Raw genomic sequence first — 25,396 nt, 5'->3', positions numbered from 1 at the left:
TAATTCTCCAGCTAATGTTATAAAATTTATTGTTATAAGTATAGACTAATAGTGATTCAGCCACTTCATGTTTTCAGGTAGAAAAAACCAGCAAGTTGCAATATCTCCAGTGTCACAAAGCTGGTTTAATAGAAGGTCTAGATTAAAACACAGGTCTTCTGACTCTCAGTCAATTGTTCTTTACTCAGCAGTATTTTTATACTGTAACTTTATATCCTAATAATGGACGGTGTCTTTGATTACCTTTTTTTATACAAAGATTTTAAAGAATTTTTTATTTTTTATTTTTGGCTGTGCTAGGTCTTTGTTGCTGCACTCAGGCTTTCTCGAGTTGTAGTATTTGGGGCCTACTCTCTAGTTGTGACGCATGGGCTTCCCGTTGCGGTGACTTCTCATTTCGGAACACAGGCTCTAGAGTTGTGGCACATGTGATTAGTTGCTTCTAGGCATGTGCAGTCTTCCTGGACCAGGGATCATAGTGTGTCTCCTGCATTGCAAGGCAGATTCTTAACTGCTGGACCACCAGGGAAGCCCTTTAATTATCTTCCTTATTAATGTTCAACTTCTTGAGTTCTGTGACTAACCCACACTGAAAATAAGCCTCTATCGAGAAAAAATGCCACTGCCTAATGACTTATACATATACAAGACAATTTATGTTTCCCTAAAGTCACCTTTCTTCTTAAATTCAAGATGGAACCTCTTGTGATATAAAATCAGTCTTCATGAGGTCAAGATAAGTTGCTTTCCCTGCTATGTACCTGATTGATTAGACTCTCCAGTGGAATTGATCAATTGATCAATCCTAAATGACCTATCTGTTATAAAGACAGTGATTTTTGTCAATATTTTGTGGCTGTGCAAATTGAAGTTTTAGAATTTGTTCTTGTATTTATTCAGATATAATGATATTAACAGATTGTTCATTTTTACCCACTTTTTAAAAATCATTGACTTTTCCTTAATCTTTCATTTTCTTGCTTATCTTCTCAAGATTTAAAATCAATACCTACTTATTACAGTTATTTGTGCCAGTTCTTTTAGTGGCCAATAAGTCATTAAGACCCAAGTATTGTCACATATTAACTTTTAAGGTAATTTATTATGAACCTCTTTCTTCATAGCTCTTGCTTCTTGACTGCAACTTAAATTTGACATTCTGAAGACTAAATTTTAAACCACTGTTAGATATTTCATTTGAATCTGATAATTCTCATTGGTAGTTATTATTATTATTATCTGTATCTAAATTAGCAATCCTGCTTCTGCAAGTTAATTATTATATGGAAAACTTTTTTCTTTTAAAATTATAGCAACTTTTCCTGAAACCCCTCTCACCTCCCTCCCCATCTCATCCTTTTGGGTTGTCCCAGACCTGTATTCATGTCGATGAATGGCAAAACCACCACAATATTGTAAAGTAATTAGTCTCCAATTAAAATAAATTAATTAATTTTTAAAATTATAACAACTTTTAAATTTTGTTCAAATACATTAAATATATCTTTCCCTCTCAATTATAGGTTGTTAAACTGAAGCAAATAGAGCATACTTTGAATGAGAAAAGAATATTACAGGCAGTGAATTTTCCTTTTCTTGTTCGACTGGAATATGCTTTTAAGGTAAATTTTACTTCTATCCAAATAAAATATTTTCAACTTCACATTTTTTAAAATATGAAGCTATAATAGGATTCTAATCTATATGAAAATATGGATAAACAAAAAAGTAATATATTTAGATTTTATGTAAGTCCTGTTGTGCTTAAAAACTTAGCTGACATTTGAAAAGGTTTTGATTGTTCTTGAGGAAATTGTTAAAGATAATGTGTAATTTTTCATGAAATGGTATTATAAGATCAAGTATTTCAGTTTATTAAAATTCATAGTGACATCTTATTAAGCATATCTTACACTCATACAAATGGATACACCTACATAGCTTCTCCTCTTGAACCTTTTCTGCTGCAGTCTCACCATCTTCTTTTACTTGTAGTGTGTGTTCTAGCCTCTTCATTTATTTGAAGCAAAATAGTCTTTGGCCCTCTGCTGAAGCACCTTATAAAGTTGCAACAGATTTATTCTTTAAGTTGGCAGCTTTTCAGCTATTTGGGATGATACTTGGCATCTCTCTACCAGTGGATTAATATGGAATATTTTAACCTTTCTCCTTTGTCCTCTTTTATTCATTAAATCAAATGAAGACCTGTGTATTTAGAATGATGTTCAAAATTATTAATCTCTCTGACCTTATTTAGTGCATAAAATGTAAGTATTCTTTTACAAATTAGTTTTAAACTTTTGCTTACACTATAGCATTAAGTCATTACCACAGTGTTTAATTGTTCAAGAGTTAAGTATTTCCTGTAATAGCAGGAACAGCAAAAATCCCAGACCAATCTGTGGCAAGAGTACCAGGAAAAAAAAAAAGTGCCCCAGTGTAGAAAAGTTAGAGCATGTTCCATTTATTCTCTATTTCCTGATGTTAGTAATCTATCAGATTTTTTAATTTGTCTTTTTCTAATTGCACATGGTGCCATAAAATATTTTCGTGAGAAATAATCTAGGTTTCATAATTTTGATTTATTTATTCTTTTTACTTGTTCATAGGATAATTCTAATTTATACATGGTTATGGAATATGTTCCTGGTGGTGAAATGTTTTCACATCTAAGAAGAATTGGAAGGTTCAGGTAACTAATACTTTATGCTTCTCAAATACTTATATGCTGTGTGTTTGTTTTAAACCAAATAAGTTTTTGTCAATGCTAAAAATTTATTTCATTTAAATTAGTAATATTTTAGCTATATAAACATTACTGAGTTTTAAAAGTTAACTAAAAACACCATCATAGCAGTGTAAATATTCTAGCATTAGTAAGTGTCATGAGGGCCCATTATTTGAAGAATTTCCAGATACTGTAAAAATTAATTGAATTTAAACTAGTATTTAGTGAATAAATATTAGTAATATATCTCTGAGGAAGAGGCTTATGTAAGTATGAAGACAAGTAAGAAATATATTAATAAATATATAAGAAAGATAATCATAGTATCATGGTAAAATTATGAAAGTTCGTTTTGCACAAATTTATTCTCCTAATGTTGTTGCCATGTTGAGTTTTAAAAATATATATATAATTTATACATATCTATATGTATAAATATGTAACAAACATATGTATGTACATAAACATATATATCAGTTTTAAACATATGTAATTTTTTTAAAAAGCAGTAACTTATCATTAAGTTATTGCTAATAAGATCACACAGTTATTAAAATAGTTTTTAGATTCTGTTAGCTTTACCTGTGCATAATACTTTGTAAGCTCCTAGTATTCATTAATAATCACTTTTAGAATTAGGCTAAAACGAAGAGCAAGTTCAACTTCACTCAATATACTATATATTGATATAATTAAAACATCAGTATGAATTCAGATGACTGAAGATGATAATTCAATTCATATTATAAAAATATGAATTGAGATTACCATGAGATTATATTCATAATAGGCCAATATGAGAGTTATTTTAGTTTCCTGAGGCCTAAACCACAATTCATTTATTAACCTAATGTATAGGACATCCAATATGTGTCAAGCACTGAGCTAATGCAGAGTAACTTCTATTTAATGATTTTTGTTTTAATGCCCTGTTGTCCTGTCTTACACTCCTTGTCCAGGCAGTCCAGAATTGCCCTATGATAATTTAAAGTTTAACACTGAATTACCATACCTACGCCTGTCTTCAAAAAATATTTTATCCATTTTCTGTGACTACTTCCTTTCTTTGCAACTCGCTACACTCTTCTTTCTTTAATACTTGATACTAAGAGGAAAGCAAGTGGTTGGCATAATTCACTCAGAGACACTATCTTTCCAACCTTTCACACATTATTTAATACACTTGAAAGGTTGTTAACTCCAGCCTTAGAAACTTTGAGACAACAAGAAGACTGAATTATTGCTGAGTGTAGCATTAATCAGAAGCAATGGAGTCATTATGATTCTCTACTTAGATAGTAGCTGTCTAGACTTAAAGCTGCTACAGCATTAAATTATCCTTATAGAATATTTTGCCCTTACCTTTCAACAATTTGATTAAAGGTCTATGTAATGTTTGTGTACCTCCGATCAAACATTAATGTGGACATAAATATAAAACGCTGAGTGCATCTTATGTTTATGATGATAAATATATGATAAAAGTGCATCTTATACAAACAGGCATATAAAGAAAATAGGAAGGGACTTCCTAGGTCAAACGTTTCCAGAATTGGGGATAAATGTTTCAACGATCTGGGTGATTCTTCCAGTCTCCTTTACAGTGTTCTCATTTCTTGTCATAGAACATCTGTTGTAGCTTGTTACAGTGTTGTGATAGGGCTGGAAATGGAAGGATATTATAAACTATTGCCACAGAAAAGTTTTTCTTCTCATATTCATTCATTCATTTAACAAATATTTGCTGAGCACTTGGTATGTATCAGGCTAGGACCTTGGAAATGTAGTACGTGACAAGCAAAAGGAACAGCATATACAATCTTTTTTTTAGAATTCCTATTTCTGGTGCTACCAAATCAAACTCATACGAACCGTCTTGAGGGAAATTCTATTCATAGTTAAGGTTGTTCATTGAGGACACAAATCTGAAAGTCATTGAAATATACTAAGAAGATTAGCGGAATTCAAATGAAGATGAACCAGAAACTCAAACTGGAAAATCACTACATCCTTTTGGAATAATACTTCGAATGTGGCATCAAGATTACGCTAATCTGTCAGTTAATCTGTGCTTCCCTGGCAGCTCAGTGGTTAAGAATTCACCTGCCAATGCAGGAGACTTCCCTGATAGCTCAGTTGGTAAAAATCCGCCTGCAATTCAGGAGACCCCAATTCGATTCCTGGGTTGGGAAGATCCGCTGGAGAAGGGATAGGTTATCAACTCCAGTAGTCTTGGGCTTCCCTTGTGGCTCAGCTGGTAAAGAATCCACCCGCAATGCGAGAGACCTGGGTTCGATCCCTGGTTGGGAAGATCCCCTGGAGAAGGGAAGGGCTACCCACTCCAGTATTCTGGCCTGGAGTATAGTCCATGGGTTCGCAAAGAATTGGACACGACTGAACAACTTTCATACACACACTTCAGTTTGATGCCCAGGTCAAGAACATCCCCTGGAGGAAGAAATGGCAACCCACGCCAATACTCATGCCTGGAAAACCCCATGGACAGAGAAGCCTGGTGGGCTATATAGTCCATGGAGTTGCAAAAGAGTTGGACATGATTGAGTGACTAAACAACAGAAGCAGCAACAAATCAGTTAATCTAATCTATGCATCCAGAATTGTGTGTATTTATGTAAATATACAGATTATACCTATGTTTAGATATTTGTAGAAACATGCATAGTGAAAGATTTGGAAATTCAAACACCAGGATTGAACCTGGTTTCTGAATGAGATTATTGGTATCTTTATTCTTCATTAATATTTTATGGCTTTTTTTCTATAATGAGCATTTTTTACCTTTTGTAGTAGTAACAGCATGGGTAAAATGGCTTAAATATGTAGATAAAAGCAGAAATTCTTTAAGTACTAGAAATTTATGGGAAAGTTATATGGAGCTTATCAACAACAGCAATGGCCCTGATAGACAATCTAACTGGTGCTTTTCAGTCATTCTTAGTATCTTCTAATATGGCCAACAATAATTTAAATTACAATGACAATCTGAGAGTTATAGTTTTCTTCTACATATGCTGCTCACTAAGCATATAAAAGCATTATTTGAAGATGATTTATAGATTTAAAAATATTTGGAAACTAACAAGATTCTTTACCTATGTTTAAAAGAAAAAAAGTATCTTTTTGCTCCCCAAACACCTCTACCTCATGTTATTTTTTGTGTAATCTACTAGTTACTATATGTTAACTCATTTTACCAAAAATCAATGTTTTGTTTCTTCGTAGTGAACCCCATGCACGGTTCTATGCAGCTCAGATAGTGCTAACATTCGAGTACCTCCATTCACTAGACCTCATCTACAGAGATCTAAAACCTGAAAATCTCTTAATTGACCACCAAGGTTATATCCAGGTATGACTTGAACACATGTGTAATTTATTTGAGAACATACTAGGTAAGAAGTTATATATATTTAACCACAACTACCAAAATTGGATTTTTTTTTTCCTTTGAGGGAGACAGTTCTTCCTAATAACAACTTAAATTGAGCTAACAGTTCTGTTGCTATTACAGAGCACCAAAAGTTCCATCAAAGATAGCACCTGTTTATATCTCCTTTAGTTGTGAACTGTGCACAGGTTGTGCACAGGCTCCTGCATAAAAAAAGAACAGCTAAATTTGTGAGTACTCATTTAGTGCCAGGCATTGGTCTAAAGTGTTTTACGTGTGTCACCTCTTAATTTTGATAACAGTATGAAATGTAAATACTATTGTTATTCTCATTTTAAGATTAATGAAACTAAGATACTGCAAGGTCACACAGATATAATTTAAATTTAATAATTTAAATCCCACCAGCTTGTCCTGAGACTCTATGCTTTTTAACTCTACAGTACAGTTACCAGAGGAGCCCCAGCTACCAGTACTGGACTGGTGGCAGTGTTTCTTTTTCATTTCTACTCTCAATACATCAGGAGCACTCCTTTTTACACAGTTATTAAGATTCTCCCAATGATGCTTTTGCAACTTCTGATGATATAATTAAGGGCAGAAGACAGTGTTCGACTTCAGGAACACTCCTAACACTGCTTCATTTTTATTGAAGCTTCTTTTTGGTTCATTTGTTTCTTTGAGTCAGGGAACGGTTTTCCACACTGGTGTTGCTTTAACCTTTTTCACTAAATAGTGGCCTTCATGGATTAGTCTCAATTACATTGACTTAATTTTTTTTCAAGGTGTTAATTTTAACCCTGATTTTTAACTTTCAACTTAGGTACAGTAAATACATTTATTATGAAATAACAGATGTTTACAGGCTTTTTGTCTTTTATAGGTCACAGACTTTGGGTTTGCCAAAAGAGTTAAAGGCAGAACTTGGACATTATGTGGCACTCCAGAATATTTGGCTCCAGAAATAATTCTCAGCAAGGTATATTTATAGTATCATTATGTAAGAAGTAAAAATATAAGGCATGCATCACTGTGGGCTTTTATTTTTAAAAAAAAGTTATGATCTAATTTTACATGTTTATTTAATCTAAATATGAATTTAAATTTTTGTGCATAATTACTAAAAATCAATTATTTAGAGTCTGCCACTAATCTCATAAGCTGTTGATTTTAACTCTAGAGCTGAGAGAATTAGTTTAAATAAATATGGCCTCTAGATCCATGTTTTGAAACCAGAAGCATAGCCTTTTCATAATTATTCCCGGTAACAGGAGGGCAGAGAGTCTTTGCTCTGGGTTACACCAAGAGGCAAATTAAAAAAGATATATATGTACTAGTTGTCTATTCTTCCTTGTTTCAGTTTTACCACTTAAATGGGAAAAAAGTATGTGAATTACTTTTTAAAATTTTAGTTTAAAAATAGAAACATAGCAATTAAATAGTTATAATCTTATTGAAGACAGTTCTACTTTTTCTAAACAGTGAAAATGTGGTGACAAAAATTTTTAATCATTTCTAAAACAGTAGTTTAACTTCCGTTTTCCTTTCTACTGCCATCCCTTGGTGGTAAAAGCTAGAAAAGAGAAACTGATAGTAATGGTTCAGACAGGAGCCAGGAAAGAGAAAAGGATAAGATATATGCATTGATATTTATACACCGATTAACTACCCTCTAAATAACTGAAATTTGGCTAACTGCAGAAGTGTTAGAATAAGAGAATTCTTTCAGCTTTCCTTTCAATATCTTTCATAATTTAAGTCATCTATAACTTTTAATCTTTTAAAATTAAATGTCATTGCCACTAACATTTCTTTTAAGTACATTTAACAGATAATGTGATGCCACTGTAAGCACCAAAACTTTAAAAAAATGTGTGTGTGTGTATAGAAATAGATATTCGTTGTCTGAAATTTGGGAAATATAGAAAACTATAAAGAAAGAATCAAAAAATTTTCAATCTCACTACCCAGAGGTAGCCTTTTTAAAAAACATTTCAATATATTTTTCTATGCATGTTTCAGTGAATGTACAATTTTGTATTCAGCTTTTCTCACTTGAGTAATAATTAGCCTGCAAATGTAATTTAATTGCTTATTTTAAAATGCACCATATTGTATTTTGTCATTCTTCTGTTGTTGAATATTCAGTTGTTTCCCTTTTTTTCTTTTGTAAATGACTGTGATAAATGTCTTTGTCCATAAAGCTTTTTTCTATATTTTAAACTATTTTTAGGATAGATCCCTAGAAATGAAATTACAGGGTCAGAAGATATGAACATTTTTAAGGTTTTCAATACATATTGCCAAAGGACTTTCCAAAAAGATTGTAACATTTTACACTTCTCAGCAGTGTTTGAGAATTATCTGTTTCACCACACTTTCTCCAGCATTGGGTATTCTTGTTTTAAAAGATAATTTGATAGATAGTTGCTGCTGCTACTGCTGCTAAGTCACTTCAGTCGTGTCCGACTCTGTGCGACCCCATGGACGGCAGCTCACCAGGCTCCGCCGTCCCTAGGATTCTCCAGGCAAGAATACTGGAATGGGTTGCCATTTCCTTCTCCAGTGCATGAAAGTGAAAAGTGAAAGTGAAGTCGCTCAGTCGTGTCTGACTCTTAGCGACCCCATGGACTGTAGCCTACCAGGCTCCTCCATCCATGGGATTTTCCAGGCAAGAATACTGGAGTGGGGTGCCATTGCCTTGATAGATAGATCTTGATAGATAGTAACTGATATCTAATTGTTTTAAGTCTCATGACTTTGATTATTAGATTTTTTAATGCTTAATAGCCATTTGGTATTGCTTTGTGCATATGTATGAATCATTAGTTCATGTCCTTTGCCCATTTATCTATTATAATTTAGTTTTTCTTATTGATTTAATTTTCTTTAACTAGGGTATTAAAAGCATCTGGCATACTTATTATAAACATTAGCACACAATCTAAAATGTAGAAATCAGAACTTGGTAAAAGGATCTATTTTAACATTATAAGCTTTCGTTATAGCAAAAAACATTGTAATTACATTATTAGTGAGTTGCATTTAAAGAAAAGCATAGTTGATGCCCATTTCTATTAGCAAAACAAAGTGTTATCCCTATTTTACTAGTCTCTCTCTCTTTAAAAATATATAGAAGCAGGAAATAAAAAGAAAAATAGAATCTCTATATCATTATATTTTAACCAGTAATTTGAAAATAAAATTATTTATAAAGCTAAAATTTTAATGCAAGTTGGGATAGAGGGAGTGGTGAAGGTAATTAAGAATATATCTGAGGGTAGACCAAAAGATCTGGCAAGAACTCAGCTCATTTCTCTCCATGATAAAGTTGTATTGTTTTATTTTCCCCCATAATCTTTTGTGCCAATTGACACTGATTATGGTTTATCAAACTTTATATAAACATATTAATTTTTTTCTTATTTTCTTATCAATACTTCTAGATCTTAATTTTAGTAAGTTTAACATAAAAAAAAAACCCAAGAATAACCTTAGAATTGTACATTTGCTTTACAACACATTTTTATACTCATTATTTCCCTTCACTTGATGTAGTCCCCGTAAAACTCCATGAATTAGTTATCTTTCTTGTATACCATTTAGAGATGAGAAACAAAAACAGTGGATGGATAAAGTTTACTTAAATATTTACATTCATTAGGTTCTACATTATGCTTTTAGTTTTAATGAGATCTGGTGAAGTAGATGGGATTATCTCTAATATATTCACCCTCCTAAACCCACCAATATATTTTGAAGTCAACTTCAGCATTTATCGTGAAGTACAATATCTACTCTTTCATTTCAAAACTTTTGACCTTTCTTAAGTATTCTCTAGAAAATCGGATTCATAATATTATGCAATAGATAGGGCTTTAAGAGGTAATTTCATCCAATTCCCTTCCTATTGTTGAACAAAAACTAAATTATCCCAATTAAACAGGGCATATTTTATTGTCTCTAATATTCTTAATGATTTTAGGAAGAAGATTTAATAGTATTTCTTAATATTCAGTTTCAATATCTGGAAACTCTCCCCTTTGTTTAATTCAAATCTGACATAATTTTTTTTTTTTTTTATCCTGAATAACTGCTCAGCAACTGCCTTTTTAAAAATTTCATATGCTTGAAGATCATTTTGAAATAATTTGACTTCGTTCTCCTCTGAGTGAATTAAGTAATGATTGCCACTTGGTGTTGGTTTATCTTAGGGCTACAATAAGGCAGTGGATTGGTGGGCACTAGGAGTGTTAATCTATGAAATGGCGGCTGGCTACCCCCCATTCTTTGCAGACCAACCAATTCAGATTTATGAAAAAATTGTTTCTGGAAAGGTAAGTAATACATTTATTATTCCTTAATTATTGATTATCTCTATACATGAGTTTTAAGCATTATAGATTGAAACTATTTGATATCATCTGGATATTACCCTGAATTGGGAAAAGTATAGAAACATCCATAGAGTCTGCCGTTACATCTAGCACTCATTTAAGATACAGTAAATATTGAATCACTGAAGTCTTTTAGGTAAAAAAGGGTAATTTTACAAACATTAACAAAATAATAAAGCAATTTCCATCATCATCATTATTATTATTATTATCCCTTGTAAAATACAGGATTATAGCCATAGTTCTATCTTTCTTCAAATAAATAAAAATTGTTACTTCATGTTGATATCTGCTTGGAGAGAAGTTTTAGGGGCTGTTTTTATATGCGCTTGCTTTTTTAGGGGAGACTTGTCTAAATTATGTCAAACAACACAAAATTGAAAATAATTATAAAATGTGTGTGCTACATCGTTTAAGTCATGTCCAACTCTGCAACCCCATGGACTGTAGCCCTCCAGGCTCCTCTTGTCCATGGAATTCTCCAGGCAAGAATACTGGAGTAGGTTGCCATGCCCTTCTCCAGGGGATCTTCTGGACCCAGGCATCAAACCTGCATCCCTTATGTCTTCTGCAGTGACAGGCAGGTTCTTTACCACTCACTCCACCTGAGAATCCCCAATTATAGAATAGATAAGCCTTTTAAGATGAGAATTCAAAGAAATGATGTTAATGGTTTTTCACATTAATATGATTATAATTGCCATTGATCTTTAGCAAATATGGAAATTACACTAGTTTTTCTTGAATATGAGTAGATATACTATAAGTCAGAGTATCTTACATTTTGAAATACTATACTAACCTTTCTTCTTTCGCATTTATGATTCCTAATTTTGTTTTTCAAGAGTATTTTGTTTAAAGTCAGCCATAGACTCTTGTCTTAACTCATACCTCAGGTCCTTTTTAAAAATACTGCTGTCAGTTTAAGTAGAAATAGGCCTAATTCTTCCCACCACAAAGAAAAAAACTAGGCTTTTAAAAATTCCTGGAAGACCTTCTATACATTAATGACAGAATTCATGGGAAGGAAGAGTTTCCTCCTTTTTCTTATTCCTCCATATGGTATGCTCTATTAGTTTTTGTTCATTTGCTTGCTTGCTTTTGAGCATATAACATCAATCTTGACATAACATTACCTTGAGATGTGATTCAATTGGCTGTTTTGTATATTGTGACTTTCTAAACTTCCCTGGTGGCTCAGATGGTAAAGAATATGCCTGCAACGCTGGAGACCCAGGTTCTAATCCCTGGGCCGGGAAGATCCTCTGGAGAAAGGGATGGCTACCCACTCCAGTATTATTGCATGGGAAATCCCATGGACAGAGGAGCCTGGTGGGCTACGATCCATGGGGTCGCAAGGAGTTAGACATATCTAAGTGACTAAACAACAACAATATCAAGGCAGATTTCAATATCAATCTTGATTTCAGCTTGTGCTTCTTCCACCCAGCGTTTCTCATGAGGTACTCTCCATATAAGTTAAATAAGCAGGGTGACAATATACAGCCTTGACATAGTCCTTTTCCTATTTGGAACCAGTCTGTTGTTCCATGTCCAGTTCTAACTGTTGCTTCCTGACCTGCATACAGGTTTCTCAAGAGGCAGGTCAGGTGGTCTGGTATTCCCATCTCTTTCATGCAAAGATGGGCTCAATAAAGGACAGAAATGGTATGGACCTAACAGAAGCAGAAGAAATTAAGAAGAGGTGGCAAGAATACACAGAAGAACTGTACAGAAAAGATCTCCACAACCCAAATCATCATGATGGTATGATCACTTACCTAGAGCCAGACATCCTGGAATGTGAAGTCAAGTGGGTCTTAGAAAGCGTCACTACGAACAAAGCTAGTGGAGGTGATGGTATTCCAGTTGAGCTATTTCAAATCCTGAAAGATGATGCTGTGAATGTGCTGAACTCAATATGCCAGCAAATTTGGAAAACTCAGCAGTGGCCACAGGACTAGAAAAGGTCAGTTTTCATTCCAATCCCAAAGAAAGGCAATGCCAAAGAATGCTCAAACTACCGCACAATTGCACTCATCTCACACGCTAGTAAAGTAATGCTCAAAATTCTCCAAGCCAGGCTTCAGCAATACGTGAACAGTGAACTTCCAGATGTTCAAGCTGGTTTTAGAAAAGGCAGAGGAACCAGAGATCAAATTGCCAACGTCCGCTGGATCATCAAAAAAGCAAGAGAGTTCCAGAAAAACATCTGTGTGGATCACAATAAATTGTGGAAAATTCTGAAGGAGTTGGGAATACCAGACCACCCACCTGCCTCTTGAGAAACCTGTATGCAGGTCAGGAAGCAACAGTTAGAACTGGACATGGAACAACAGACTAATTCCAAATAGGAAAAGGAGTACGTCAAAGCTGTATATTGTCACCCTGCTTATTTAACTTATATACAGAGTACATCATGAGAAACGCTGGGTGGAAGAAGCACAAGCTGGAATCAAGATTGCCGGGAGAAATATCAATAACCTCAGATATGCAGATGACACCACCCTTATGGCAGAAAGTGAAGAAGAGCTAAAGAGCCTCTTGATGAAAGTGAAAGAGGAGAGTGAAAAAGTTGGCTTAAAGCTGAACATTCAGAAAACTAAGATCATGACATCTGGTACCATCACTTCGTGGGAAATAGATGGGGAAACAGGGGAAACAGTGTCAGACTTTATTTTTCTGGGCTCCAAAATCACTGCAGATGGTGATTGCAGCCATGAAATTAAAAGACGCTTACTCCTTGGAAGGAAATTTATGACCAACCTAGATAGCATGTTAAAAAGCAGAGACATTACTTTGCCAACAAAGGTCCATCTAGTCAAGGCTATGGTTTTTCCAGTAGTCATGTATGGATGTGAGAGTTGGACTATAAAAATACTGAGCGCCAAAGAATTGATGCTTTTGAACTGTGGTGTTGGAGAAGACTCTTGAGAGTCCCTTGGACTGCAAGGAGATCATCCAGTCCATCCTAAAGCTGATCAGCTCTGAGTGTTCATTGGAAGGACTGATGTTGAAGCTGAAACTCCAATACTTTGGCCACCTCATGCAAAGAGTTGACTCGTTGGAAAAGACCCTGATGCTGGGAACAATTAGGGGCAGGAGGAGAAGGGGACGACAGAGAATGAGATGGCTGGATGGCATCATGAACTCGATGGACATGAGTTTGGGTAAACTCCGGGAGTTTGTGATGGACAGGGAGGCCTGGCGTGCTGCAATTCATGGGGTCACAAAGAGTCAACACGACTGAGCAACTGAACTGATTTAAAGATTTATACTAAAGTAATATAGAAAGACAGAATGAAATATTTAGGTAACTAAGTATTACTGCTGTCCTTGCTACACTTGTAGATCTCTAGGCTTCTGATTTCTTATCTTTGTAATTGCTTTCACCCAGCAGAATATTAAAAGTCAAAGGAACTGTTGAGATTAACAAACTAAAAATCAAGAAAAATTAATAGACAAACCAGTGATTTTTTTTTAAGAATTTGAGAAGTAATTATGTAACATCTCAAGAGACATAAAGACCAAAGGCCATATACTAAAATACTTGTAAATATCTGAATGGGAGAAGTGTATTTTACTAATACCAAGACTAATAGTGCAGAAATTATAGTAATATTTCCAAATAATTTAATTACAGTTAATTACAAAGTTCCTGAAGCTTTACTATATTGCTTAAACATCCTTAACTTCATAGTTAAAGTGGTTCAGTCGTGTCTGACTCTTTGCAACCCCATGGACTGTAGCCTGTCAGGCTCCTCTGTCCATGGAATTCTCTAGGCAAGAATATTGGAGTGGGTCACCATTCCCTTCTCCAGGGGATCTTCCCAACCCAGAGATCAAACTCAGGTCTCCCGCATTGCAGGCAGATTCTTTACCATCTGAGGCTCTAGGGAAACTTCATAGGAGTCAAATTTTCTGACAAAGATGCTGTTGTCATAACTGAATTTTATTCGCATAGGAAAACTACTTTCATTAAAACAAATGTATCTTCATCTGTGTGAATAGGCCTTTATTTGTCAATCATTATACACTGTGTAAAATTTTTTTTGGCTATCTATGAATATGTTCATATCAAACTTTAACATTTAGGATCCAATGTTAGTGTATAATTTAAATCTGCATATATTCTAAAATTATAACAGTTTAAATCCTGGTCATCTTAGAAGAGAAGAGTAGGAACATAAAATTTTATATCACAATACCTGACTTTATCTTTTTTATTAGATATGATAAGGTGTTTGGTGTACTGCTGTTTTTAACTAAAGGTGCCAGATTGTCTCTCCCTATAATGGATATAGAGTTGTTTTCATTTCTTATTATCTTTTCTCATCTAAAGTAGAATTCATGAAAATAAAATATTATTATTGAGTGATCTCTAGGATCTGCATTATGTAAATATGAAATCATGTTCACATTTTCCACTAAAATCATCTGTTTCAGCACTCAGATCTAAACTAGAAGTTGTCTCTATCCACATTAGAAAGCATTATTGTCTATTTAGCAGCTAAAAGTCAAATTGGAGATTAACTTGTTTTCAATTTTTTTAATTGTTCAGGTCATTGAAAATCCTGTTTTGGTCTTACGGATTCTATATTTGTATTTAAAATTTCTTAATGGTTTTAGTGATGTCAAATATTTAAAAACATACTTTTCATTCAGAATTTTTCTGATTTTTTAAAAAGCATGTTATTTTATGCAACAGTATTTTATGTTGAGTATATTTTCTGAAACCATGTTATTAATATAAAGATTATAGGTATCATTGACTTATCAAAGTTCAAATAAATAAGTTTAATAAAGTGATTAGTTCACTAACACATGTATATTTGAACATTAGATTGTTACATTCTTTCTCTATTTACAGTATTTTAGCTCAAACTGATATTTTTTAATGCACAGAAAGATGATCAATCAGCTTGTTAGATTCTCTCCTACACATATTTTGCCTTTAATAAAAAACAGAGTAGGTGGTATTTAAATGTCAAATTATTCATACAATATTAAGATTCAGGTTTAGAAATGCCTAGTTAACAGAAAACTCTTATAATTCCCACATTGACTATGCCTCATCCTAGCAATACATATGCTGAGTTTCTGTATATAGTCTTTAAATTTAATACCTCAGTTCCATATACTCTATAACAAGAATCAGTGATGGTTTCCACAGCAACTCTATCTGGCTTAATTACTCTTAGAAATGCAGAAGTTAACACTGTACTGAAAAATGATATTTGCAAATAAGACAGCAAGCGAGTCATTGCTATGTGGAAACCAAGAATTTTTGATTTGTGTAATTAAAAAAAATTCTTAGCTCCTAGAGTATTATTCCATTTTTAGTGACCACCAAATATGTACAAGAAGACACTATACAAAACATCAAGTTATAAACGTAGGTATACACAGAATAATCAAAAAGAATCGGTTACTTTTTTTTCTCCTGAAGGGCCATCCACATTCACATCAAGTGAAGTATGATTGATTAGCCAAATGACTGCAGCCAAATGACTATTCCCTTTTGTGTCTAGGGTCCCCAAGACGACCTCTAGGTTAGGTGATTCACTAGGAAGATTCACAAAGTTCATCATATAGTGATACTCAGGGAATGAACACCTTACATTGTAATAAGTACCTTCATTGTAAGTTATCTTACAAGAAAGTTTATAAAGCGAAATCAGCAAAGGGAAAAGGCATTTACGGTAATGTCCAGAGGAAACCACCACAAACTTTCAAGAGTCCTTGCCCAAAGGGGTCAGAAGGCAAACTTTGTTTCCCCAGCAATGAATTTTGGCAACACGGATAAAATGTTGTCTCCCAGGGAAGTACAGTAAAGACTCAAGGCCCAAGGATTTTATTGGAATCACATATACATCTTCTATCTGGCACATACCAGAATCTGAGATTCCCATAACAAAAGTAAATGTTCAGCATAAGCCATATCACTTGTAGTAAATCTAGGTGCGGTGAGCCACTCGTGTCACTTAGGGAAATTTCTTTTCAGTTTCTGGAACTGTGACCATTTCAATTCCCAGATACCTGCCAAATGCCAAACTTGCTGCCAGGCCTTTCTCAAGGGTAGCAGTCTCAAGCCTGCTATATTATCTTTTTTCTGTGTATTCCTAAATAACATACACATATGCAGATATACCACTATGCTTTTTTGAAGGCCCCACTGCTAATACTTTTTTGAGAAATTAAAATGCCATTTACTATTTGGCCATGGCTACAAAGACACTTATAGTACTCAATAGTTATTTTCATAAAATACAAAAGCAGTTATACTATATGCATAAAATCCAGGGCGTTTTTTTAACACCTTGCTGTGGACATTTAAAATTCTTCTTAAGACCTCTGTGAGGCAGTCCTTACCTTAGGAGTCCTATGGGCAAATGATTTCAACTTGTTTTGCAGAGCATGGAATGAGGATGGGATGGATAACAGCCTTCTGCAACCATCTGAATTCATTATATCTATGCACTGTTTCTGCATAGGTGAGAACAGATCAGAGAGCCCACAATCATGATACTAATATAAGTATTTTGTTAATGTCCTAGATGTTTCTTTTTATGTATATAGGATCCAGTCCTATGAGACTGAGTCCTGTGAGATAGTGTGGAACTTAGCACCATATCTGCTAGAAAGTATGTATGAAAAGTTATGTGTTCTGAAAAGTTAACTAATGTATATGCTCGGTTTTGCTAGATAATTTTTTAACTAGGATCATAGATTTCTTAAAGCTATACTAATTTAGAGAGAGAATTTCTTAAAATTTATCCCAGTATGCAATGTGGGCAGAAGTTGACAGATTATTGACTGTGTACAAACTCTTTTGAGTCATTTAAGCCCAGTAAATTTTATCCTGATGCAGGATAAAATGTTACTAGTTGAACAGTCTTTTCCTCCATAACTGCAGAAGAATAGCAGTAAAAATTTTCTCCTCTTCAATCAGAGATCAACTTTGTAATTTCTGTGAGTAAGCTAAAAGTAGACAAATTTGACTTTTGTCTTACTTTGTTTCTAAAATTAAAAAAGAGTGAATTTAAATCATCCAGTTTGGACGGATACTATAACAACATGCACTGATTTTCTTCTTGGATATAACTTCCTCTTAAATTTTTAGAAGGTAATAGTTATTCCTAAAACCAAAATGCACAAGACTTTATAATTGATGCTGAAAACAGAACAAATATTCGGTTGTTTGCTCAGTTCAAACTTAATTTCATAGTTATTTTAACATACTGTGTAATATAATTTTACAAAGTTGTTTAAGAAGGTATCAGCTATATTCACAATTTTGTCCTTACAAACAATGTTTTAGTTGTCTATTTTCTCCCTCACTCTATCAAATTTAAGTGCCTTAAGTAGAGAATTTGTTTATTGTAGAAATTTAAAAGGTGGAGCATGAGAAAAGAAAAAAAGAGGAACTTATTATACTCTGCAGTGACTTTTCTAGTACACTCTGTCCTTGAGTAGTCTGGAAACATGATAAATATTGCTGACTTCTAGGTTCCTGTTTTGAATCGGAGATTCAGCTTCAGATCATTAAGATATTATTCTAATGAAAAGATTTAGAAAATGAAACATGTATTGAATTGGTGCCTATAAGATACTAGGCCAGTTTCATAGGGAATTCCCTGGCAGTCCATTGGGTAAGACTTGGTGATTTCACTGCCGTAGTACTCAGTTGCTCAGTCATGTCTGACTCTGTGATCACATGGACGGTAGTCCACCAGGCTCCTCTGCCCATGGGATATCCCAGGCAAGAATACTGGAGTGGGTTGCCATTTCCTTCTCCATTACTGCCGTAGACCCAGGTTCAATTCCTGGTCAGGGAACTAAGATCTCACAAGACATACAGCATGGCTGGGAAAAAAAAAAAAAGGCAGTTTCATAAAAGTTACCTAATTTCTTTTCATACCTGCCAGATGAAATATACTTTTATCATTTTATGGATGAGATAAGTGAGGTTATCTCACATATCAGAAAGGTTAAAGTTTGCCTAAAGTATAAAGAACTGGAGTTGGGATTGGAACCCAGGTATTCTTTCTACCAAAGAAATAGCTTAGTAGAATTCTTGAGATGACAAGAATGTTCCATTTTATTTAGTTTAACTCCCTTATTCTATATGTAGGTAAATCAGGGCTCCGAATAGCCCAAAGATAAAAGCTGCTGCTGCTGCTGCTGCTGCTGCTGCTAAGTCGCTTCAGTCGTGTCCGACTCTGTGCGACCCTGTGGACAGCAGCCCACCAGGCTCCTCCGTCCACAGGATTCTCTAGGCAAGGATACTGGAGTGGGTTGCCGTTTCCTTCTCCAAGATAAAAGCTAGTTAGTGGCAAAGCAAGAAATAGACTCTAGTTCAGTGGTTCTTTCATTACTCCTTCGTTTGGCTTCAGTGACTCTTCATGATCTTAGCTTTATTCCTGAATTACTCATGTTTCTTTTTTTTTTAAATTGGCTTAAAGAACATATAATTCTCATGAAACTCTTTAAAAAGGGAATGCTAGAATGCTTGGACTTATATCCTCATTCTTTTTCTTTTAATTTTTTAAATTTATTTTAATGGGAGTATAATTGCTTTACAAAGTTGTGTTAGTTTCTGCTGTACAACAACATGAATCAGCTGTATATATACATATATCACTACCCTCTACTCATCTTTCCTTCTAAATCTCTTTGGCTTGATCTTTTTTTGCACATCTTTCACTGGTGGTCACATCCTCTGTAGGACTTTTAATACTAGCTATAAAGAAAGAAAGTAAAGTCGCCCAGTCGTGTCCGACTCTTTGCAACCCGATGAACTGTAGCCTACCAGGCTCCTCCATCCATGGAATTTTCCAGGCCAGAGTACTGGAGTGGGTTGCCATTTCCTTCTCCAGGGGATCTTCCCAATGCACGGATCGAACCCAGGTCTCCCGCATTGCAGGCAGACCATCTGAGCCACCAGGGGAGCTTAATACTAGCTGTACGTGACTTGTAAGGTGCATAATTTTGTATCCAACTTCCTGAGATCTCCACTCAGGGGTCTAATAAATATCTCAAATTCAACCTGTCTAAAACTGACAGATTTTTGTTTTCCTTAGCAAATCTGTTCATTCCACCATCTTTCCGATCTCATTTGATGGCAGCATGATCCTTTCAGTTACTTTCAGCTACTCAGGCCAAAACACCCCAACGTTCTCAATCCATATTTGATGCATAGGAAAACCATATTGCCTCTATCTGTAGAATATACCCAGAATTCAGCTACTTCTTACCACCTCCACTGATAACTGCTCTCTTTTGAGTCACTAGAGTAGTTCTTTAAAAAACATTGTCAGATCCTGTTATTCTTTTCAGAACCTTGCAGTGACACCCCCCCCTCCATTTTCTTCAGAGTAAAAAATTAAAGACCTTACAAAGGAAGGTTTTGCCAGGAATGATGGATGACAGCATTTTTAGAGGGTCACATTTGTTGCTAAGTTTCTATCTCACTAGAATGTGAACATTGTGGAGGCAGGAATCTTTGTCTTACTTTGGTTTTTCTACTATCTCCCAAGCACATCTGTGCCTAGCATATAGATGGTATTGAATCAGTGTTTGTTGAATTTAAGTCCGTGCATTTGTTAGATATTTATTAAGTTCATAGTATATGACCAATGCTAGATACAGCAAATCAGTTGTGGCCTCTGCCTTCATGAAGCTTTCATGAAATAGATGCCTACTCTCAGAGATACCAGTTCAGATGGTCTTCTGTGTATTCCAATTATATGTATATTTTTTAAATTATTTCAAATGATTTTCATGCACATCATGTATTGAAAGCTTATGTGTGTGTTCCTCACTACAGAAATAGATTTATTCTTAAGAATATATCATTAGGAAACTCAGAAGTAACTTGGTCTCTGAAGGTTGAAAAAGAATCCTAAACGGGAAATACTAGAGGATAAACATCCAATAAACACTTTAGGGAGCACATACTACACAAACCCCTCTTTCATGTTAAATAATCCCAGTTTCCAATAGCCTTATCACTTAGATCTACCAGTTTAATGGGGTTAGACTGTCTCTTTTCCAAATCTAGCTCTTTACAGCTGCTTTCACATTATTTGCCCTATCACATATTTTGTTCTGTCCTGGCCTAAAGAAAGATGTAGGAGTCAGGAGAATCAAGTTATTTTCCCAACAATGAAACTGAATTGATAGTCTCACTGGAGCTCAGGTTCCTTATCTTTATTTTTTTTTAAAAAAAAGGTTCCTTATCTTTAACTGAAGGTTTAGACTGAACTCCCTCTAGCTGCAGTATTCTAGAATTCTGATTTTACTTTCTTTATCTACATATGTTACAACTGATAATAGTTAAAGAAACAATGCATAGCAGAATTTGATACAGTTTTGAAGGAAGAGTTCATTATTTTTCCCATTATAGAAGTCTTTGGTATTTCCAGGTTAACATACTATAAATAAAAGTCTTCCATTTAAAACATCAGTCAGTTCAGTTCAGTTGATCATTCATGTCCTACTCTTTGCGACCCCATGAATGGCAGCAAGCCAGGCCTCCCTGTCCATGACCAACTCCCGGAGTCCACCCAAACTCATGTCCATTGAATTGGTGATGCCATGCAACCATCTCATCCTCTGTCGTCCCCTTCTCCTCCTGCCCTCAATCTTTCCCAGCATCAGGGTCCTTTCAAATGAGTCAGCTAGCTCTTTGCATCAGGTAGCCAAAGTATTGGAGTTTCAGCTTCAACATCAGTCCTTCCCAGGACTGATCTCCTTTAGGATGGACTGGTTGGATCTCCTTGCAGTCCAAGGGACTCTCAAGAGTCTTCTCCAACACCACAGTTCAAAAGCATCAATTCTTCAGTGCTCAGCTTTCTTTATAGTCCAACTTTCACATCCATACATGACTACTGGAAAAACCATAGCCTTGACTAGATGGACCTTTGTTGGCAAAGTAATGTCTCTGCTTTTTAATATGCTATCTAGGTTGGTCATAACTTTCCTTCCAAGGAGTAAGCGTCTTTTAATTTCATGGCTGCAATCACCATCTGCAGTGATTTTGGAGCCCAGAAAAATAAAGTCAGCCACTGTTTCCACTGTTTCTCCATCTATTTGGTATGGCGTGATGGGACCGAACGTTTCATTTATTTTCTGTTTTTTGCTAATTTCAGTTAATGAATCAACATGGCTCTTTGGAACATTCAGTAAACAAAGTACTTACATTTCTGATTACATTTCAGAACAATCATAGAAAAAAAATATTTTCACAATCATTCTCATTATTTCCCATCTAGTATATTTTAAGGACATGACAGATACCCATCATTAATATGGCTTACTGTGGGAGTGTGGGCTACCTATCATAATCTCTGGAGGAAAAGAAGGAGTGATGTGGAAGTGAAGAGGACACGTATAGAATTTCAGTGTTTCCCAAATGATTCTGATATTTACCATCACAACCCTCTACCACTTGAGAAACACTGTTCTGAGGATTAAACGAATAAACGTATTCATTAACTAATTCAAGACCATCACTGTATTTGCATTCCAAGTAAGGAACTATTTTATTTAGGTGTCTATATTCTTTATCCATCACTTCATGGGAAATAGATGGGGAAACAGTGGAAACAGTGTCAGACTTTATTTTGGGGGGCTCCAAAATCACTGCAGATGGTGATTGCAGCCATGAAATTAAAAGATGCTTACTCCTTGGAAGGAAAGTTATGACCAACCTAGACAGCATATTAAAAAGCAGAGACATTACTTGCCAACAAAGGTCCATCTAGTCAAGGCTATGGTTTTTCCAGTAGTCACGTATGGATGTGAGAGTTGGACTGTGAAGAAAGCTGAGCACCGAAGAACTGATGCTTTTGAACTGTGGTGTTGGAGAAGACTCTTGAGAGTCTCCTTGGACTGCAAGGAGATCCAACCATTCCATCCTAAAGGAGATCAGTCCTGGGTGTTCATTGGAGGGACTGATGTTGAAGCTGAAACTCCAGTACTTTGGCCACCTGATGCAAAGAGTTGACTCATTGGAAAAGACCCTGATGCTGGGAAGGATTGGGGGCAGGAGGAGAAGGGGATGACAGAGAATGAGATGGCTGGATGGCATCACCGACTCAATGGACATGAGTTTGGGTAAACTCCGGGAGTTGGTGATGGACAGGGAGACCCGGCGTGCTGCTATTCATGGGGTCGCAAAGAGTCGGACACGACTGAGCGACTGAACTGAACTGATTCTTTATCCACTTCATTGCATATTACCTGAATTCAAAAGATTTATTTGTAGTACATCACTATCTACCATTCTGAACATCATGAAGGGGAGAATAACTGACACATTACATTGAACAGTTCATGAAACCTCTATTCTAAATGAAGATAAGTCTACTTCAAATGAGTTATTTCTTAAGAATCTAAATGAAATTAGAACATAATCATTTTATAAATAATTGTGGTATTTTTCAAGTGGATGGGGTGTCTTTGAATACCTTGTATTCTCTAGTTTTTACTCCAAGTAGGATAAAGAAATGTGCGGATATTTTTAAGATAAAATTTCAGTCTTTTATAAGCTTCCTGACAGTAACCTGAATTTAAAGTATATACCCTGAAGTCAGAGTCCTGGTTTGCTATTACTAGCTCTGTAATCTTGAGCAAATTGCTTAATCCCTGTAGGTCTTAATTGCATCAGGTATAAAATGGGGGCAATCATACTTACTTAGGTGTTATATTTTAGATTTTATGAGTCAGTGCATGTAAAGTGTTTGGCACAGTGCCTAACTTCTAATAAGCCATTGTGTCAAAAGTAGGAACTAGAGAGAGTGGTAGTTCACATGTCTTTTTTTTTTTTGAACATATAATTTCTTATCATCTGTACTAATACAAGCTTTGCAAAAATGAGGTTTTTTAGTCGCTAATATGAGTTGACGCCAAACCTTCACCTTTCAAATAGTCTTTAGTTACTTGACACAAGTACTAGTTTTCCTCTGTTATGATGGTGATTTTAGTTTATTATTTATACTAAAATTGTTTTTTGATCTGTCACTAGCAGGAAAAAAAAAACAAAAAACTTGTGCTTAACGTAGTAAACAGCATTGCAAATAGTGTTTCCCAAGCTTTCATGTATAGATGAATTATTTAGAGACAGAAGCTCAGATTTTCAGGCCAATACCATTGTCACCTTTGAAGTAAGCCCCAGGAATCTCCATTGTTATCCTCTGCTTCCTAATGGATGAAAGTGATCCCTGGAACCACACTTTGAGAAACGTTTATTTACAGAATAGCCGTGAGTGGCAGTCAGAAGACTATGATGATGAACCTAGTGTTGCCATAAATTTCTAGCTCTCATCCTGTTTTAACTTCTGCTTTGAGAACATGAGAATCTATGTCGAGTACATTGAACTTTTTCAAAGTCAGAATACAAATTAAGAAGTTCTATATGTTTGAAGTGTAATAAAGAGGAAAATTCATGGGGCTGGGAATTGTAAGACTACATTTCTAGTCTAGTTCTGCTGCTTTCTGGTGTGATGATTGGGTAAGGTATATAATGTCTCTGAGTCTTAATTTCTCTGTATTTATTAATAGAATATAGTTAATACTGTATTCATTAAGAATGTCGTATTGAACTAGGATGTAAGTGCCAAGAAATCAGAGACTTGTTTTCGTTCACTGTTGTGCATCCAGCACCTAGAATGGTACCTGGCACATAGTAGATACTCAGTACACTATTGTCAGATGGGTGAACTGTCTTATTCGAAGTGATCTAATAAATCCTGGAACTACAGACACAAAAATGACACAGTATTCTCCCTCCGGAAGTTCAGTCTGGGTGAGACATACGTGCACGAATACTGCAGCACAGTTAAATGAATGAGTGCATGGTGAGGATCACCTGAGGTAATATCATGATACACAATAAAAGTTATTGGTGCTGGAGGCACTTGTAGAGAATCAAAGAAAGAATGCAGGTTCAGAAATGTATCTATTAACCCTTTAAAGCATTTCTTCAAGATTTATGGTCAGTTTGAAGTTAAGGCCATGATAATCCAGAGAATGATGTTGTTTAGTGAAGGTGGGAGCATGAAATTGGGCACACAACAGGAAAATGGGATTAAAATGAAAGTGCACGTGCTCACACACATGTAGCTATATGCGTACATACCTGTGTGTTTGATGGGGAAGAGGGCAGTGGAAATGAGTGAACACAGTTGCATAGGACAATGGAGAAAAGGTAATAATGGAAGAAAATAGTAAGGAGGCATAGATGTAACTATTCATTCTAAAATCATCCCTTAATAGTACCCATTTTAATTTTTCAGTACTCATATTAATAATAGGGTGAGAACTGGGAGTTAGGTTGGAATAGAGAGTTAGAAGAGAAGAATGTTTAAACAAAACAGAAAGTAGACCTAGGTCTCCAATGACTGGTACTTTACTTTATTGATTACCTGATATATAACATCTTCACTTATTTGGAGTTTTTTTCTTTGTTTTTAAGGCTGGAGGCCAATCAACTAATTATAAAATCTTCACAATATAGAAAGTGGAAACTGCTTTTAAACCAACCTAAATCATTTTTGTACTATTGCATAATAGCAGGATTATGCTTAAAAGTCACCCACTAGTGGAAGAAAAGTGGTTTCCTATGCTATGAAAGGCAGTGTGGGTTTTTATCATCATTTTTAGACTGCTTTTTTGATCATCTCTTTAAAAAATGTGCATACTGATATCTTTCATATGCTGCTTTTTCTATTTAAACTACAAGTTTAAATTTGTTTCTAAGACAAAAGTTTATAATACAGGATCCAAGGGGTCTCTCTTGAAGATGGGTAAACCTTCTGACATTGCTGGAAAAGTTCTGTAATTATGCACATTTTTTTG

The 25,396-nt window shown here is 35.0% G+C and overlaps 1 protein-coding gene and 1 long non-coding RNA gene across 12 annotated transcripts in view; both read left to right on the top strand.

Annotated features, from left to right (window-relative positions):
* PRKACB (protein kinase cAMP-activated catalytic subunit beta) overlaps nt 1-25,396 on the top strand; it is a 150,490-nt gene that overhangs the window by 111,750 nt on the left and 13,344 nt on the right. For 10 of the 11 annotated variants that reach the window (XM_081490131.1, XM_081490137.1, XM_081490138.1 and 7 more), the window contains 5 exons: nt 1,524-1,622; nt 2,610-2,692; nt 5,972-6,098; nt 7,021-7,116; nt 10,352-10,474. In XM_081490131.1, the coding sequence (XP_081346257.1) occupies nt 1,524-1,622; nt 2,610-2,692; nt 5,972-6,098; nt 7,021-7,116; nt 10,352-10,474 (528 nt within the window). The remainder of the gene's footprint in view (nt 1-1,523; nt 1,623-2,609; nt 2,693-5,971; nt 6,099-7,020; nt 7,117-10,351; nt 10,475-25,396) is intronic. The other variant, XM_081490136.1, reaches the window with a different exon arrangement.
* Nucleotides 10,521-17,208, top strand: LOC145506158 (uncharacterized). The gene is made up of 2 exons (XR_014053583.1): nt 10,521-10,992; nt 14,292-17,208. It is a non-coding gene; the product is annotated as an uncharacterized LOC145506158 (long non-coding RNA).

The sequence above is a fragment of the Giraffa tippelskirchi genome, chromosome 5 (assembly GCF_054371585.1).
Source record: "Giraffa tippelskirchi isolate mGirTip1 chromosome 5, T2T-mGirTip1v1.2.pri, whole genome shotgun sequence".
NCBI classification, from domain to species: Eukaryota; Metazoa; Chordata; class Mammalia; order Artiodactyla; family Giraffidae; genus Giraffa; species Giraffa tippelskirchi.
The sequence above is the reverse complement of the archived record's forward strand: the minus strand, read 5'-3'. Positions and strand labels throughout refer to the sequence as shown.